Source organism: Crocodylus porosus, unplaced genomic scaffold (genome assembly GCF_001723895.1).
Source record: "Crocodylus porosus isolate Cpor-Errol unplaced genomic scaffold, CroPor_comp1, whole genome shotgun sequence".
NCBI classification, from domain to species: Eukaryota; Metazoa; Chordata; order Crocodylia; family Crocodylidae; genus Crocodylus; species Crocodylus porosus.
Genome location: NW_017728913.1, coordinates 9,296,883 through 9,311,181, shown reverse-complemented (window position 1 = coordinate 9,311,181; position 14,299 = coordinate 9,296,883). Strand labels below are relative to the sequence as shown.

The 14,299-nt window shown below is 41.5% G+C and overlaps 1 protein-coding gene across 5 annotated transcripts in view; it reads right to left on the bottom strand.

Moving 5' to 3' along the window:
* Positions 1-339: 339 nt before the first annotated feature.
* The window catches only part of DCLK2 (doublecortin like kinase 2), a 147,688-nt gene continuing 133,728 nt past the window's right edge, over positions 340-14,299 (bottom strand). For 2 of the 5 annotated variants that reach the window (XR_002100999.1, XR_002101000.1), the window contains 4 exons: positions 10,052-10,132; positions 8,291-8,407; positions 6,983-7,059; positions 1,675-1,763 (listed from right to left, as the gene is read on the bottom strand). Coding sequence is in view for 3 of the 5 variants with exons in the window: in XM_019534452.1 (XP_019389997.1) it covers positions 1,542-1,763; positions 8,291-8,407; positions 10,052-10,132 (420 nt within the window). In the remaining 2 variants the exon portion in view is untranslated. Of the gene's footprint in view, positions 1,764-5,998; positions 6,012-6,982; positions 7,060-8,290; positions 8,408-10,051; positions 10,133-14,299 lie in introns of all 5 variants that reach the window. The other 3 variants (XM_019534452.1, XM_019534453.1, XM_019534454.1) reach the window with 2 other exon arrangements.

The following is a 14,299-nucleotide window of genomic DNA, read 5'->3' as shown; positions in this document are numbered from 1 at the left end:
CCTTCAGAGGATCTCCCCACATTGCAGGGTTTCCTAGCACACTGGTTGAGAATCACGCCTGTAGGCATTTCCATTTGTATTCTTCAGAAAGTGGCCAGAGCTCAGGAGCTTCAAAGGAAGTGACCTTGAGATAGTCATTAGAGATTCAGATCATCCTCCCTCCGGCAAATACCTGGCCCAAAAAGCTGCTTCCTCCCTATCTAGGAATTAGGCTTTCTAAAGTCTTAAGAGGCACAGTAATGCCCACCGAGGCACAGTTATAGACCTGCTGAGACTTGCTTTGAAACTGGCTGCATTGTCCTGTCATTTTGAGTTCCCATAGAAATAAATGACTACTTATTCTTTTCATGAAGAAAGTTTATTGCAGGTCTTTACAATTCTAGTAGAAAGTAAAGCTAACAAAGAAAATGAGCTAGGATCAAGTCTTAAGAATGAGCAGAAGAAATGAATAAGCAGAGTGCATACAATACTGAATCAAATAGTATGATAAAGACAAAACTTTATTCATCCTTGACTGCAAATAAATGACCAATGCTGCTCAATTACTGTTTCCATATACTGCACCAGGAGGGGAATAGTGGTGATAAAAACTTGGCAGCTAGTTTTGTTGGCTAGTTGTTACAGTTCTTCTATTAGTCAGCTTGCCCTAGAACTAGGAACTGCTCCATCCTAGGTTATGTAACATGCAGCAAGTTTTCCATTCAAAGGACCAAGTAGTTTTATTGTTTAATAGATACTGTGGTTGTGGTGGGAGATGCAGATGGAAGGAGAAGGAAAACACTTGTAAGGAGACACAATGGCTAGAATTAAAAGGCTTCCTTGACTGCAGTCTTCATACAAATAAATGCCCAGAGTTCCTGTTATCTTTATACCCAAAATTCCTTTAGGTTCATATTAGCTAAACAACTATACTGAAGTACGCACTTTTGATGATAAACTTGAAGACAAAAGAGCCACTCTCTCTCAAAAACTTACTGTTCAATATTGTACAGTTTGTCCACTAAAAAGATTCTTCATGGAAACTTGCCCCTTCAGCTCTGGTAGGAAACTCAGCTAAACAGAGGCACTGGGAACAGGAGGCAGATCCAGCTTTTTTTCTCTCCCCACTTTTCTGAGAACAAGATCTTCTGACCCGGAGAGTCTATTTGTAGAAGTGAGACCTGGTTGTTGTTTCTCCATCTCAAATTCTTACAAAAATATCATTAACTACACAGTAAATTAATCTATTTAGATTACTAGATGGTGAGAAATGCATTGAAGTAAACCAACACTCATGTTTGAAAAAAATCTAAAGTCACCCACAGTTTTTTCCCCCCCGTCTTTATGTTCAGAAGGCAAAGGTCAGGGAGCACTCAAGAACTACAGAGTACACGTCCCCCAACCCATCCTCCAAAATTCATGATGGAATCTGCCTTAGGCTTGCCACAAGAGGGTGCAAGCAAACTGAAAACAAAACAGATGAGATGAGATAAGACAGAGAGAAGTTGAAAAGTTCTCCTGACCTAGCAGGGAGCTTCAGCTGGATTTGGTTTCAATCAATCCTACAGACTGGGCTGTTCCTCAGCACAGTCATGACATGCCAAGGCAGGGTGCATGGGGGATTTGATTGGCTCAGCAGCAGCAGAGGGGAGGGGCTTAGACCCAGCCACGTGAGCATCTTCAGCTGTAGCAGTAATCACAGAAGGTTTCTCCATTCCAGCTCTACCAGAGTCCTGACAGCGCTTGCTGCAGAAAATCTGACCCTCTTTATCTAGAGCTGTGTTCTAAAAAAAGGAAGGCAGAGGACAAAAAGTGTTAAATCACCAATCCACATTACCCTCGCCATTAAAACAATGCACAACACATTCATTTGGTGCATGCATTAGTCCCAGAAAAAGGAGAAATAACATCAGACATCTTTGCTCATTTTAGGGGTCTTTTGCATGGATTTGGAGGAGCTGAAGGATAATTAACCTCTTGGGATACCACAGCATCCAGGAGGTAAGTGAAACAAGGCCTGTATAAAAAGCATGTGATGCTCCACAGTACTAGAACCAACTCTGACGAAGTATTTCAAGAAAAAGTTGATATTTTGTATTCCAAGGCTGATGTGGAAAAAGCAGGTGTGCATGGACACAGCATCATAATGCAGAGTATTACTTTGGGATTCATTTGCCCAAACTTTATATTGGTGGGTGCTGCCTGTGTTCTAACATGGGACCAAACTCTTTGTTTAGCCTGTAATGGACCCCAGGCTGCAGAAATGTGTATCTGTAAAAAGCATGTATGAAGGCCTAGGGAATTTTTGTTTCTTCATTTCAACTAGAACACTTTTTCTCCTCTTACATTTATTAGGAGATAGGGTGCAACTACAAAGCTAAGTTTTACTGGAAATTTGTGCTAGGTTGCTGAATAATAGACTTGAATGTAGGTCATAAGCACTCACTATATAGAATCTGAAGAGTGGGATGGTTGGGAGGGGGAATTAAGGCCTCTGTAGGGGAATCCTGAGGTATCCTCCATCCCTTCTTTTTTTCTAAAGCAGATCTTGCTGAATGTTGCTGAAGCAGCAACTTTCTGACCCTGTGCAGGCTGCTGAAAAAGTAAATCAAACTGGAGTGCAATGTTTAGTTTACAGTAGGAGGTTCTGATATACCTGTAAGTCAACAGGAGGGCAAGCTAGTGTTTGTGTGTCCGAATACATTCTCAAATAGTTTCTCACGTGTGATCTGGACAGGCTCATGGCTAGACAGCTAGTGTACACTGTTTTTAAATAATACCCCCTGTGTTTAGGATGCTTGTCTCGGATGTGAAGGGCCCAGATTCAAACTCTTCCTCTGCCTGAATCAGAGACAGGATGTGAATCAAGATTTCCCACCTCTCAGGAGAGTGTCTGAACCATTGAGCTACACGTAGTCACCCTACCCTGTCTTGCTGAAGGTATTCTGTTCCCAGCAGTTAGTTGTTCCCTCTCTCATTCAACAAATATTTATTGGGCAGGGGTCCTCTTAGCAGATGGGCCAGTCTAATACTATTCCTTTTTCCAATGAATATTTAGATGTTTTATACAAAGTGGAACAATCACCAGGACAGACTGATGACGGGCCAACCATGAATGTCCTTTGGTCAAGGGGTTTAGGCACCTTCTTGGTAGAGAAGAGATCTTAGTTCAAGCCCCTGCTCAGGCAAGTGTCCTATGTACTGGGCCACACATCCTTATAAGATGGTAGGGGTCACAGGAGAATCGCTTCCTTGCTGGTTTTGTGAATTAGCAAACATTTCATTCAACCCAAAATACAATGAAAAATGCCCCAAAATAGGTTTGTTTCATTCAGTCTGAAACAAAGTTCTTAGGTTTGTAGCCAACCTGCACCACAGCTTTATTTTTCTTTTTGCTTCAGCTAAGAAATATTTGAAGAGCCTTACTGTTTAGCAGTACCTCATGACTTGGCCCTCCTACCTTTGTGAATCTCCACTGCTCTTGTGGGAGTGTGCATATGTAGGGTGGTGAGTAAGCACCCTTGCTGGGACAAGGATAGAGTGGAAAAGTTGCCCTGCAACCGCCTCTTACACTCCATCCTTTCCTGCCACCTTCCCTCAGAAATGGAGAGAGGAAGCAAGTGTTTTCCTACAGTCAGCAACAGCACACCCTGGATCATCAGTATATGGGAGAAGGCAGGAATATACCTTCAGAGTACCCAAGACGGGATGGTGGTTCTGTTAACCTCTGCCCCCCATACAAGTTACCGGAGGGGTAGCATACCTACCCGTTCTGTCTCGCAAAAGAGGTCCCACAAGGAGGAGGTCTGCTGTCAGATTGCATAGAAGGCAGGGATTGGCAAGGGCTGAAGGTCACACGGGCTAGTGGGAACACTGAGAAATCTGGGTAAGTATCTCAACTTCTGGATGTTCAGATTTAGTAAGTACTAAGGTAGAAGAGGAACCAATCCCCATCCTGAACAGTTTACCTTCTAATTCAGTTGCAAATATACATAAGCAGCACCATGCTGGGTCAGAACTCAGTCAATACACATTTTCCTTCCTTACCATATCTGTTAGGAATGGGGAAATTAAAATAAAATTAAAACTTAGTTTTAATAGGATGTGCTTCACTGACTGAAGGAATGGTTCATCTAGCTCAGTGTCCTGTCTCTGACAGTGACAGCTTTACAGGAAGAGCATTAAACTAGGTGTATCTAGAGCAGTGATTCTCAACTAGGGTGAAAGCCTTTCAAGGGTGCTACAGGGGGCGTTATAGTGTTAGCAGATGTGCTCCAGGAGGTGCGTGGAGGTGGGCCCTTTAATTAGCGAGCACTTTTAATTAAAGTGCCCAAGCACCACATGCATCAGTGTCCCCCCCATGCTGAAAATGGTGGCGGAGCACTTTGAACTAAAGCTTGTCGAACAAGCTTTAGTTCAAAGTACCCCAACACCATTTTTCAGTGCAGGGATGCTAATACATGTGATGCAAGAGTCTGTTGGAGCACGCTTATTTTCTTATAATCTGGAGCACAGATTAATCGAGTCTGCTCCAACACAGTGGATTTCCAGTGCATCAGAGCCAGCTCCCTGCACGTGCATAGGATGCCCAGAGATTTCAAATAGGAATCTACAGCGTTAAAAATATTCTGATCTGCTGTGGTCTTTCTGAGTTCTTTGCAACAGAAGCATTGCTCTATTATATTTTTGTAGTCAAAAAACAAGTGAAAATGAAGAAATGGCATTTTCTGAGAAGGGGTGCCTTGAGCCCCAAAAGACTGAGATCTATCCCCTGCTCATTACCCTTCCTGGCATTCACCACCATTGGTTTAGAGATACCAGAGGATACATCTCAGACTGTTCTGTTTAACAGATATCAATAAGATCTATTATCAATGAATTTGTGTAGTCCCATTTGGAAGCTGGCTATACTGTTTGCCTCTACAGTCTCCTGTGGCCATGAGTTCCAGAAGTTAATCACATGCTGCATAAAGAAGGATAGAGTGAAGCCAACTTCCCAAGATTATAACAGTTAGTAGGCCAGACAAAATGTATGTTTTATCATTGCAAAAATTACATATGTATGCAGTGAAGCTCCCTTTTTCTTTCACTTGCTAGAGCAGGGTTCTCTGCATTTTTAAAAACATGTAGTCTCAACAGCAGGGCAGGTTATTTATCAGATCCATTGTGACCCCCCCAACATCAGTGTATGTACAGAGTACACATGCGGTTATTCCCTAAGAAGAGGAAGTATGTGCAGCTTAATGAAGTTTGGCTACCCATTTATACTGCTTAGGCTCCAGGTCAGGACGTTTAACTCCATTACTTCTGAAGGAGATGATTAACTCTGTGACTAGATGCGCATAGTGTATTAGCTACTAGCATGAGTGGTGCACCCTGGAATCTAGGTGGGGTCAGGCTGGGTCTCTCTGGAGAGAGAAATTGCATATTTCCTGCTATTTCACCGCTGGTCATCTTTTTAAAGTTTTACTGTATGCATCTCAAACTCTCACACTTCATGCAAAGCTGCATTTAGTAGTCTCAGGGTGCTGTCTGGTTAATGACCCTTGTTTCACAAGAGATGTCAACCAGGGGTCAGACCATCTGCTGTTTCAGCTTTGGGAGAGAAAATAAGGAAACAGGAAAGGGGATAAGCTGAAGAATCCAGCAGAACTTTTCCTCTCAGCTTTCTGTACCTCTTAGCACATTTTTTATAGACACCTCAGTACTGTTTCCATGAGAGCAACTCTTTCCTCTAACTTTCCCTTCTCACAAAATGCCATGTTTGGTAAAGAAAAAGAAAACAATGACGCCAAACGTGTTCCGAAAACAAACTGGCAGCCACTGTGGATTTAAAAAAAAAAAAGTGCAAATGTTTACTGGTATGGTATAACCACTAAAAGATATTAATTCCCTAGTTCTGTGCAGCTGTCAAACTGCCCACTTCAGACTGGCTGAGTTATTTCTCCTTTTTCTCTTTTTGTAAAACTCAGAACACATACTGTGTGCAGCAGAACAAAGCGTTGCAGTTAGTACATACCATTGCCTTGGACCTACTCAGAGGAAAGCAATGCAGGCATGGGGAGAGGAGGAAAAAGGAAGAAAGCAAGGGATAGAAACTACACTTACTTTAAGCAGAACTAACACAATTGCAACAAATTTAGACTTATACAACATTCTGAAACTTTCTTGGAAAAAAAAAAATCAGTAAAAATGATTTTATAGCAACACATTTTTCTTAGTAGCAGCAAAGACGCTTCCTTTGTGAAGACAGAACCAGGCTTTGTGAACTTCTACTTCTCCACCACGTGATGGCAGTGCCTGCTATGGCTGAGATGCTGCCCTATGGCTTTCCAAGGACAACGCTCCTCACAGTGTGCGCACATTAAGTGACTATCTCATGCTTGAAGGTGGTTCCGTTGAATATTTTTCCCATGAATAAAAGTGTCTAAGTGCAAGTGAATGGGTTTGTGATGCACTGCAGATACAGAAAGGAAACTCCAAAACGGTGCTTGCAAGAATCAGGTTTATCATAAAGAAACAGTTGCTTATATTACAATTAAGGAGCCTGACAGTATGAGGGCAACTACGTTTGCACTGCAAGTAAGGCAGATACGTAGCTTGGGGGCTAAACTCTTATTACCTTTTCCTTTTCATAAGTCACAGACATTTTTTCCTATTCTCTCCTTCAATTTTCTCTGCACATCCAGGGACAGCAGTAAGTGTGAGCTGCAGTTGGAACTCAACAGATAACATTTTCCTTCCCAACCATATCTGTTAGGAGGGAGATGAGGCAGGAGAATGGGGAAATTAAACTAAAATTAAACCCTATTTTTAATGGGATGTGCTTCATTGGCTGAAGGAATGTCAGTTAGGGAACAGAATCAGAAAAAAACCCCACACCAAGAGGAAGCCAGAAGCTGTATTGTGTCAGAGATTTGAGACAAGCTTAAGTGGCATGCAAATTGGATAGGGGCTGAAAGTTAGAATTAAAATTGCTGTTATTAAATACAGAATTCTATACCAGGTTTCAGCTTCAGGCTTATCCATAGTCTCAACAGTATAAAGAAGCTCTGAAGTCCCTCAAACTGTCAAGTCAAACTGTCAAATGAAATGCAGACAACAGCATCAACCTGAAATCAATTTCTTGGCTTTGCTCTTGTGAGCATTTTGAGGTTACTACAAACTCTACTTTTAAACCTGCAGCTATTTATTTAATCCACATACATGTCCTTTCTGCATATATATTACATATATACACACACAAACAGCATAAGTGGTCAGATTTATAAGTTGGGATGTGCCATTAATAATAATATTATGATTACTATTGCGATCATATAACTGATGCAGTGCAAACAATATTCACCCCTGCTAACAAAGTCAATACTGTGTTGCCAGAGTGTAGTGTTCTTAAAAATATTTGAAGACACTTTTTTTTTTTTTTTTTGCATGTAATTCATATCTGGGCTGGAAAGAAGATGCATCATCTTTAGGAGTGAGGAAAAACTCAGCAGAGTTAGCTGGTCAGTCAGAAGTATAACGGTACACTCTGCTCTGGGTGTTTGTCTGCTAAGAAATGCTCAGCCCATCAACACGGTTCTACAAGATGTCTGATGGAAGTGTTTTTCCACAGCTTTTTAAAATTCATCTCAGCTGAACTATGTGGAGGGATGGTAATACATTCAGATTTCCCACAAAGTAACATTAGTATTTAGTCTGGGCTCTGATAACTTCACATTAGTCACATTAGTATCCAGTCTGATCTCTGACAAGTTTCATTAGCAAAAGTCAGGCTGTGGCAAAAGTAATTGTGAAAAACATCTGAAAAGATCTTAACAAAAAATACAACCATTTCTGGGAAAGGAGTAGGTTCTAGACAGCATCACTTTGCTGTAGAAAAAATAGTCAATTAGAAAAATGAGACAATAGAGGCAAGATTTTTGTAATTAAAATTATAATGGAAAGAATTTTAAAAAGTTCCCCCCTGGCCCCCAAACTAGCAAGTGAGCTTTGTTCTGTATTTCTGCATGTAACTATTCTCTGTGCATATACCTCCACTTAAAAGATATCTTTCAGTGATTCAGTTAATTTACCTTAGCACAGACCCAGTTCAGCTACTCCTGAATACTGATTTACTAAGGCTGAAACGGGACTTAGTATATGTTTATATTATTGATAAATAGGGACTCAGAGTAGACACAATGCTATGCTGGTCTTATTTCTGCCTGTGTTTGCACCACACTCACCCATAGGTAATTATTTTCAACATGTTAGAAAATATATATATACAAACATAGTATCTACAAGTGAAAATGCTGAATTAACTTACCATGATGACAGAAACCCCAGCAGTTGTATTGTTTTGTTTGGGCAGAGTGTTGTTAAAGTGCTGCTTCAGTTTACCTGTTACTTCAGCCTGCATATTATTCTCCTGGGAGGCATCATCCTGTGTAAAAGGGAGATATACAAGTTACTCTTTAGGTAGGAATAATCAGAAATGGAAACAAAGTTCATGGAGTTGGGGAGAGGATTTTCCATCCTCTTGGGACAACTGACCATGTTAACAAGGAGGAATAATTTGTACCCAAGCCCTTGTCAAGTTACCTTATTAACAACTTAAAAACCATCTGAGAAATAGTTTACATTAGTGAGAAAATCAGCTGCACAGGGATGGGCGCAGCTGCTGCAGCTTTAAATTTGCCACTTTGTTTCTTAACAAGGGATTTGTCCCTATACACTCCAAAATATTACAGCATTGTAGCTAACTTGGTGGGTTAATGGATGCATTTAGTTATGTATGCTTTCTAAACATGCCTTGTTGTCAATGAAAAGTAATGGGCCATTAAACTGCTGATGACCCTAAAATGTTTAAATAATCCCTAATGAAGATCCTTATTCCATCATATTATTGTTTATATCCATGCAGTACTTGGTAGGAGGCCAGTAATCAGAGTTTAAATAGGAGCAGTTATGCAGCAGCAACACAGGCTTTATTTTATTTCCTTCCTATCATAGTTTCAGGAAAGTATATCTTTGTTCAAATGCTCTTCCTTCAAGGTGCAAGCTGCACTGATTTTGCTCAGCAAGAGAGGGAGACAAAGCTCACAGAGAAGCACAATTTGTCCCTCAAACCGTGAAATGAATGTAAAAAAAATACTTGAGTTTATTAGTGTGGTATTTAAGCTTAACACTGCTTAGTGCTTATTTACTAATTAACAATCAGTTTACTAAATTATTTTCTATGTCAGCTTCTCCTACTGCTAGTATCAGAGATGCACCAGATGGCAGTCATTGACTTCTATATGTGGCTCAAACACTATTTTCAGTTTTCTACTTTGTCTCTTATTCCAAGCAGGAGGTTCTATTATTGAAAATGGGGACCCCAAATTGTGCCTGGCCATGAAAGCATACCCCTGCAAGTGTGTATTCTATAGAAATGCACAGGATGGGGTTGCCATTTGAATCTTCTGTGAGCACTACTTTATGGGCCTGATTTGAAAAAGCAGAAATCTGAGTTATCCAAAAGGCCCCACTGCCAAGAGCAATCTTTTTCTGAGATGGAGAGCACCTTTTGGTGAGAAACAGATGGTAAAAGATGAGATTAGAGCAGCTACCTATGCCTTCCAGGATCTGTTCCCTTAGTCATGGAGCACTCTGCTCAGTCAGAGCACACAGTATTTGTGTGGTTTCTCTTCCAACAACAGTAGGGTATGAAAATAGCTCAGCATTAGCAGCCATCATGTTGCCAAAGTCTATTTGCACAAGCTTAATGTCCAAATCATTATCTCTTATTTTATCCAAATCGTGGATTTTTGCTATGAATTCTCTTCCCATGCCTCCAACTGCACCCTAGTTCTTAGAAATTCAGTTTCACTTGATTCAAACAATGCTTACAATGATCCCAGTGCATCAGAAGGTTAGGATTCAGATCATACCTAGCCTATGCTTAGTAGGAATAAGGGAGATACAAGTAGCTTGAAAAATGGGCAAAAGCAGAATTGTGTCACTACCACTGGCAATAATGCTGTTCCAGTTAAGTCTTTAGGATTCCTATTTATTTGGAGGCAAGTAGAACACAGAGTTTACTCACAGACACCCAGGGATGGCTTAGGATCTGTGCTGCCGTATAGCGAGCTTCTACATTTACATGTAGCATCAGACTAATTAACTCCTGGAAAACAAAGATATGAGAAAGAACATCAGCATTAAACTGTGAGTCATCCAGCATTTGCATGGAGCTCTTCTAACATTTACACTGGAGTTTCTTTAATATCTCAGGGAAATCCTGGCCCTACTTGACTTCAGTAGTGCCAGAGGATTTCATCCTCTGGGTTTACAGTCTGATGGGAACTGTAGGTAATATAACAAGTATCATTATTGCAATCATGCTCACTTGCTCTTCTGAAAATAGCTAAACAAGAAACACTCTAAACAGCAACTATAATACACTAATTTTTTTCTGAATGTTGATGCAGGCAGCAAGAATAGAAAACTTGGGATGGTGCTCCATTTTCACAGCACCCTCTCTGCACATACTCAAAAAATGTGCATTTTTTTTCTTATTGGATGAGTAATGTGAGTAATTTACAGACGGAGATGAGGCTGACAGGGCTGTGAGGTAACCTTCTCTGACAGAGGCAGAAACAAAATGCACATGAAGAGCACCAGCTTTTATACCAAATGGCAAGTGCTTTTTTGAGCCTGCAGGGATTGTTAAAGCTGTCTAGAGGGTCTATAAACCAGCATGAGATATGCTTTTCATTTTTTGATAAGCAATATCACTGGAATCATTTGGTAAAGGAAAAAAAAATCAATCTGAAGATGCTATTCATTTACTCAGTAACTTCTTGAGAATGAAAGCTCCTCATCAGCACAAGACTGCTCTAAAGTGGCTGACTATAACCATGCCTGAAGAAGGGTGCTTGTGCCCAAAAGCTTACAAATAAAGAATTTTTTTTGCAAAAATCTAGTTGGTCTAATAAAAGATATCACCTTTGCCACGAGTTGATTCCTTTTGAGTCTAATCATTATACAGCAGGGGCTGTGTTAATGGCATATAACATGGGCTAGATTCTCAGCCCCACACAGGGCCTCTTACATTGCTCTTGAGGCACAAAGGGCTTTCAGCCACCCTTTGCCATTAACTATGGATCCCTCTGCCCTTCCCCTACATCATGAAGGAGGTCTTCACTTAGCTGTGTCCCCTACACTGGCTCTGAGCTAAAGAAAAAAAAAAGGATGTGCCTTTAAAAGCTCAGCATGTGATTAAGTTACTCCCAATGACTTCAAATAAACTCAAGTGCTACTCTGAAGCAGGATCTTCAGAGTATGTAAAAGCTATAAAACAGATCTTCCTGGGTTTGCATATTTCTGTGGCTCTCCCAATAGTAGTATGACAGTCTGGGGTACTGGAAAAAGGCAAGTCTTAAGAGGTTAGTCAAGCAAAGCATGCAGTAAAATTATAAGTACTGTGGACAAAATTCTGTTTATTTCCCTTTGTGCATCTAAATGACAGTTTTCCGGCTGTGTACCTGGCCTTTTTTGGCTCTGTTACTACACTGGGGATGCATAAGAATGTGTACGTAGAGTGAGCATATACTCGCTAGGCTACACACTGGCCAGGAATATATGTGCATTAGTTGAAGGGGAAACGCTCTCAATATTTTATTCCAAGGGTTGAGTGGTCAGTTAGGGCTTCTACCCAGGAAGCAAATGTTCTGGGCCCCTTTGAAGAGAGAGGGATTGAAGCAGCAATTCTGCTCCCAAGTTAAACATTATTCATCTTTCTTCCCTAGCCACACTACCTGCTGAATTGAATAGTCGCTGACTAAAATTGATGAAGAATAGTGAAAGGGGGAATTAAATGTTGGCACCACTCGTTGCCAGAGCCCATTTCCTCAACAGGAGCTATTTGACAGATCCATACACTCCCTAGCTTGCTCTCTTCCTCTGGGACTCATGTCTCCTTCTCCTGGCTGCCCAGCTGGCCAACTTCAAAAAGGTCAGCTGTGATATGGTGCTTCAAGTCCTGTGCTGGAAAAAATCTACTTTGGGCAAAGCTAGTGTTTCCTGGACAAGTGCTCTAATGGCAACATTTTCATGAATTGGGCTGCCTGGCTAGTATATACTCTACTCTATGAGCACTTGGTGGACATAAGTGTCCACAGTGCAGGGGAAACAGAAGCAATGTTTGCATTTAAATACCAAAAAATGCCACTCACGCCCTTAATAAGCTGCCATTCAGGCTCACAAAAGGAAAGAGAATTCTGCCCTATGTGTAGCTTTTCATCTCAAATGCTCATTGCTTCTTCAGTCATGTTCCAGAGCAGATTGCAATTGACAAGGATTGTTTCAAAGCAGTTTCCAGTCACTTAAGAGAAACGCCCCCATAAAACTCCTCCAATGTCAAATACTTTCATTAAAAGTAAACACCTCTGTTTTTCTAAAGTGCCTATAGCCCAAGGGTCATCTCTCTTTCAGGGAGATCTGTTCTGATAGAAAGAAACAATATGGCCAGGTACAGACATTACTTTTACCAGTATAAGTGATCAGAAACAGGTCTATACCCATAACAGAACACATGTTCAGCACACGTAGACTGGTTAGAAATGGTGGATCTGGGTCTATGATTTGCACCTCCGCCACCAAAGGGTGAATGTATATTCTGTTAGCCACCAATCTAAGCTATGTCACTTACAGAAAACTGCATAACTTAGATCGATTCCACTTTGGGCTTTTTGAGTGTCTGTACCTAGCCTATATACGCAGTAGAGAGGTTGTTGCTCATCATTTACTTCTGGAAAATAACCCCCTCAGCAATATCATTCAGTAAAAAGATGAACCAGAGATACAGGCCCAGATTTTTTCAGAGTAGCTGAGCTGTACTTGGTTCAAAAACTATTTTTGTGCCACCCCAACCCTGAAGCTGTTAAACACTAACTTGACAGCTGCTCTGTTTCATATCAGATGAGCCATGAGCTCATTCTGGCAGTGGGAGACAGGCCTGGCCACCACCATGCCCCAGTCTTTAAGCTGCAGCAGAGGAGCAATGTAGTGAAAGCTGTGTGAGGGTTCTCCTAGGACAGTGGGGGCCAGCCTTTTTGATAGGTGCCACAAATTAGCCTCAGACTCTACCTGAGTGCCACTCCAAACCTCTAGCCCTGTTGATCTTCCTGCTCGGTGTGCTGCTGTGCTACTTGACCCCTCCCCAATATGCTGCCTACTACACATAGTAGTCACATGCCACCTTCCCACATAACCTACAGTTGGCCACCCCAGTCCTCAGATACAAGAGTTTATCAGCAAATGGCTGCAGGGCTGCTACATGCTCTTAGGCCTATTATAAAGGGAAATTAAAATGATGTTCTTCTTACATAACCTTTTAAAAAAGGACATGGAAAAGTCAGAGATGGTTTAGAGGACGGTGACAAAAATGATCTTATAGAAAGAGCACTTAAGGGCGGGGAAATGATAGAACTCTTCAAATATCTGATGGGCTGCCATAAAGATGGGGGAGAATGCCTTTTCTCTCTAGCTGCAAAGAGCAGGATGTGGACCAATGACTTGATGATGCAACAAATAAGTTTAAATTGATTATCAAGAAAAGCTTCTTCACTGTTAGAACAGTGAGGCAGTGGAACAGGTTAGCAAGGTTGTGGACTCTCTATCATTGGAGATGTTCAAGAAGAGGTCGGGCAAACACTGGTCAGGAATGATCTAAGAATAGCTATGCTATGTTAATTAAGGCCATGCCTCTGGGCCTTGCTGGCTGTTGCATAGGGCCAAGTGGGAATATTTTCCCCCTCCTATTGCTAAACAGTAAGGGTTTTCACAGATTTCATAGACATTAGGGCTGGAAGGGACCTCGGAAGATCATCGAGTCCAGCCCCCCACCCAAAGGGCAGGAAGTCAGCTGGGGTCACAGGATCCCAGCAAGATTAGATTCCAATTTGCTCTTGAAGGTGTTCAATGTAGGTGCTTGAACCACCTCCAACGGCAGGCTGTTCCAGACCTTGGGGGCTCAGACAGTAAAGAAATTCTTCCTTATGTCCAGCCTGAAATGGTTTTGTAGTAGTTCATGGCTGTTCAACCTCGTCATCCCTTGGGGCGCTCTGGTGAACAAATGTTCCCCCAGATCCTGATGAGCACTCCTGATAAACTTGTAGGTGGCCATCAGATCACCCCTGAGCCTGTGCTTTTCCAGGCTAAATAGCCCCATTGCTCTCAGCCTGTCATAATAAGGTCTGCTTTCCTGACCTCTGATCATGAGTGTGGCTCTTCTCTGGACTCTCTCAAGCTTCTCCTTCATCCTTTTTGAATTGTGGAGCCCAAAACTGGA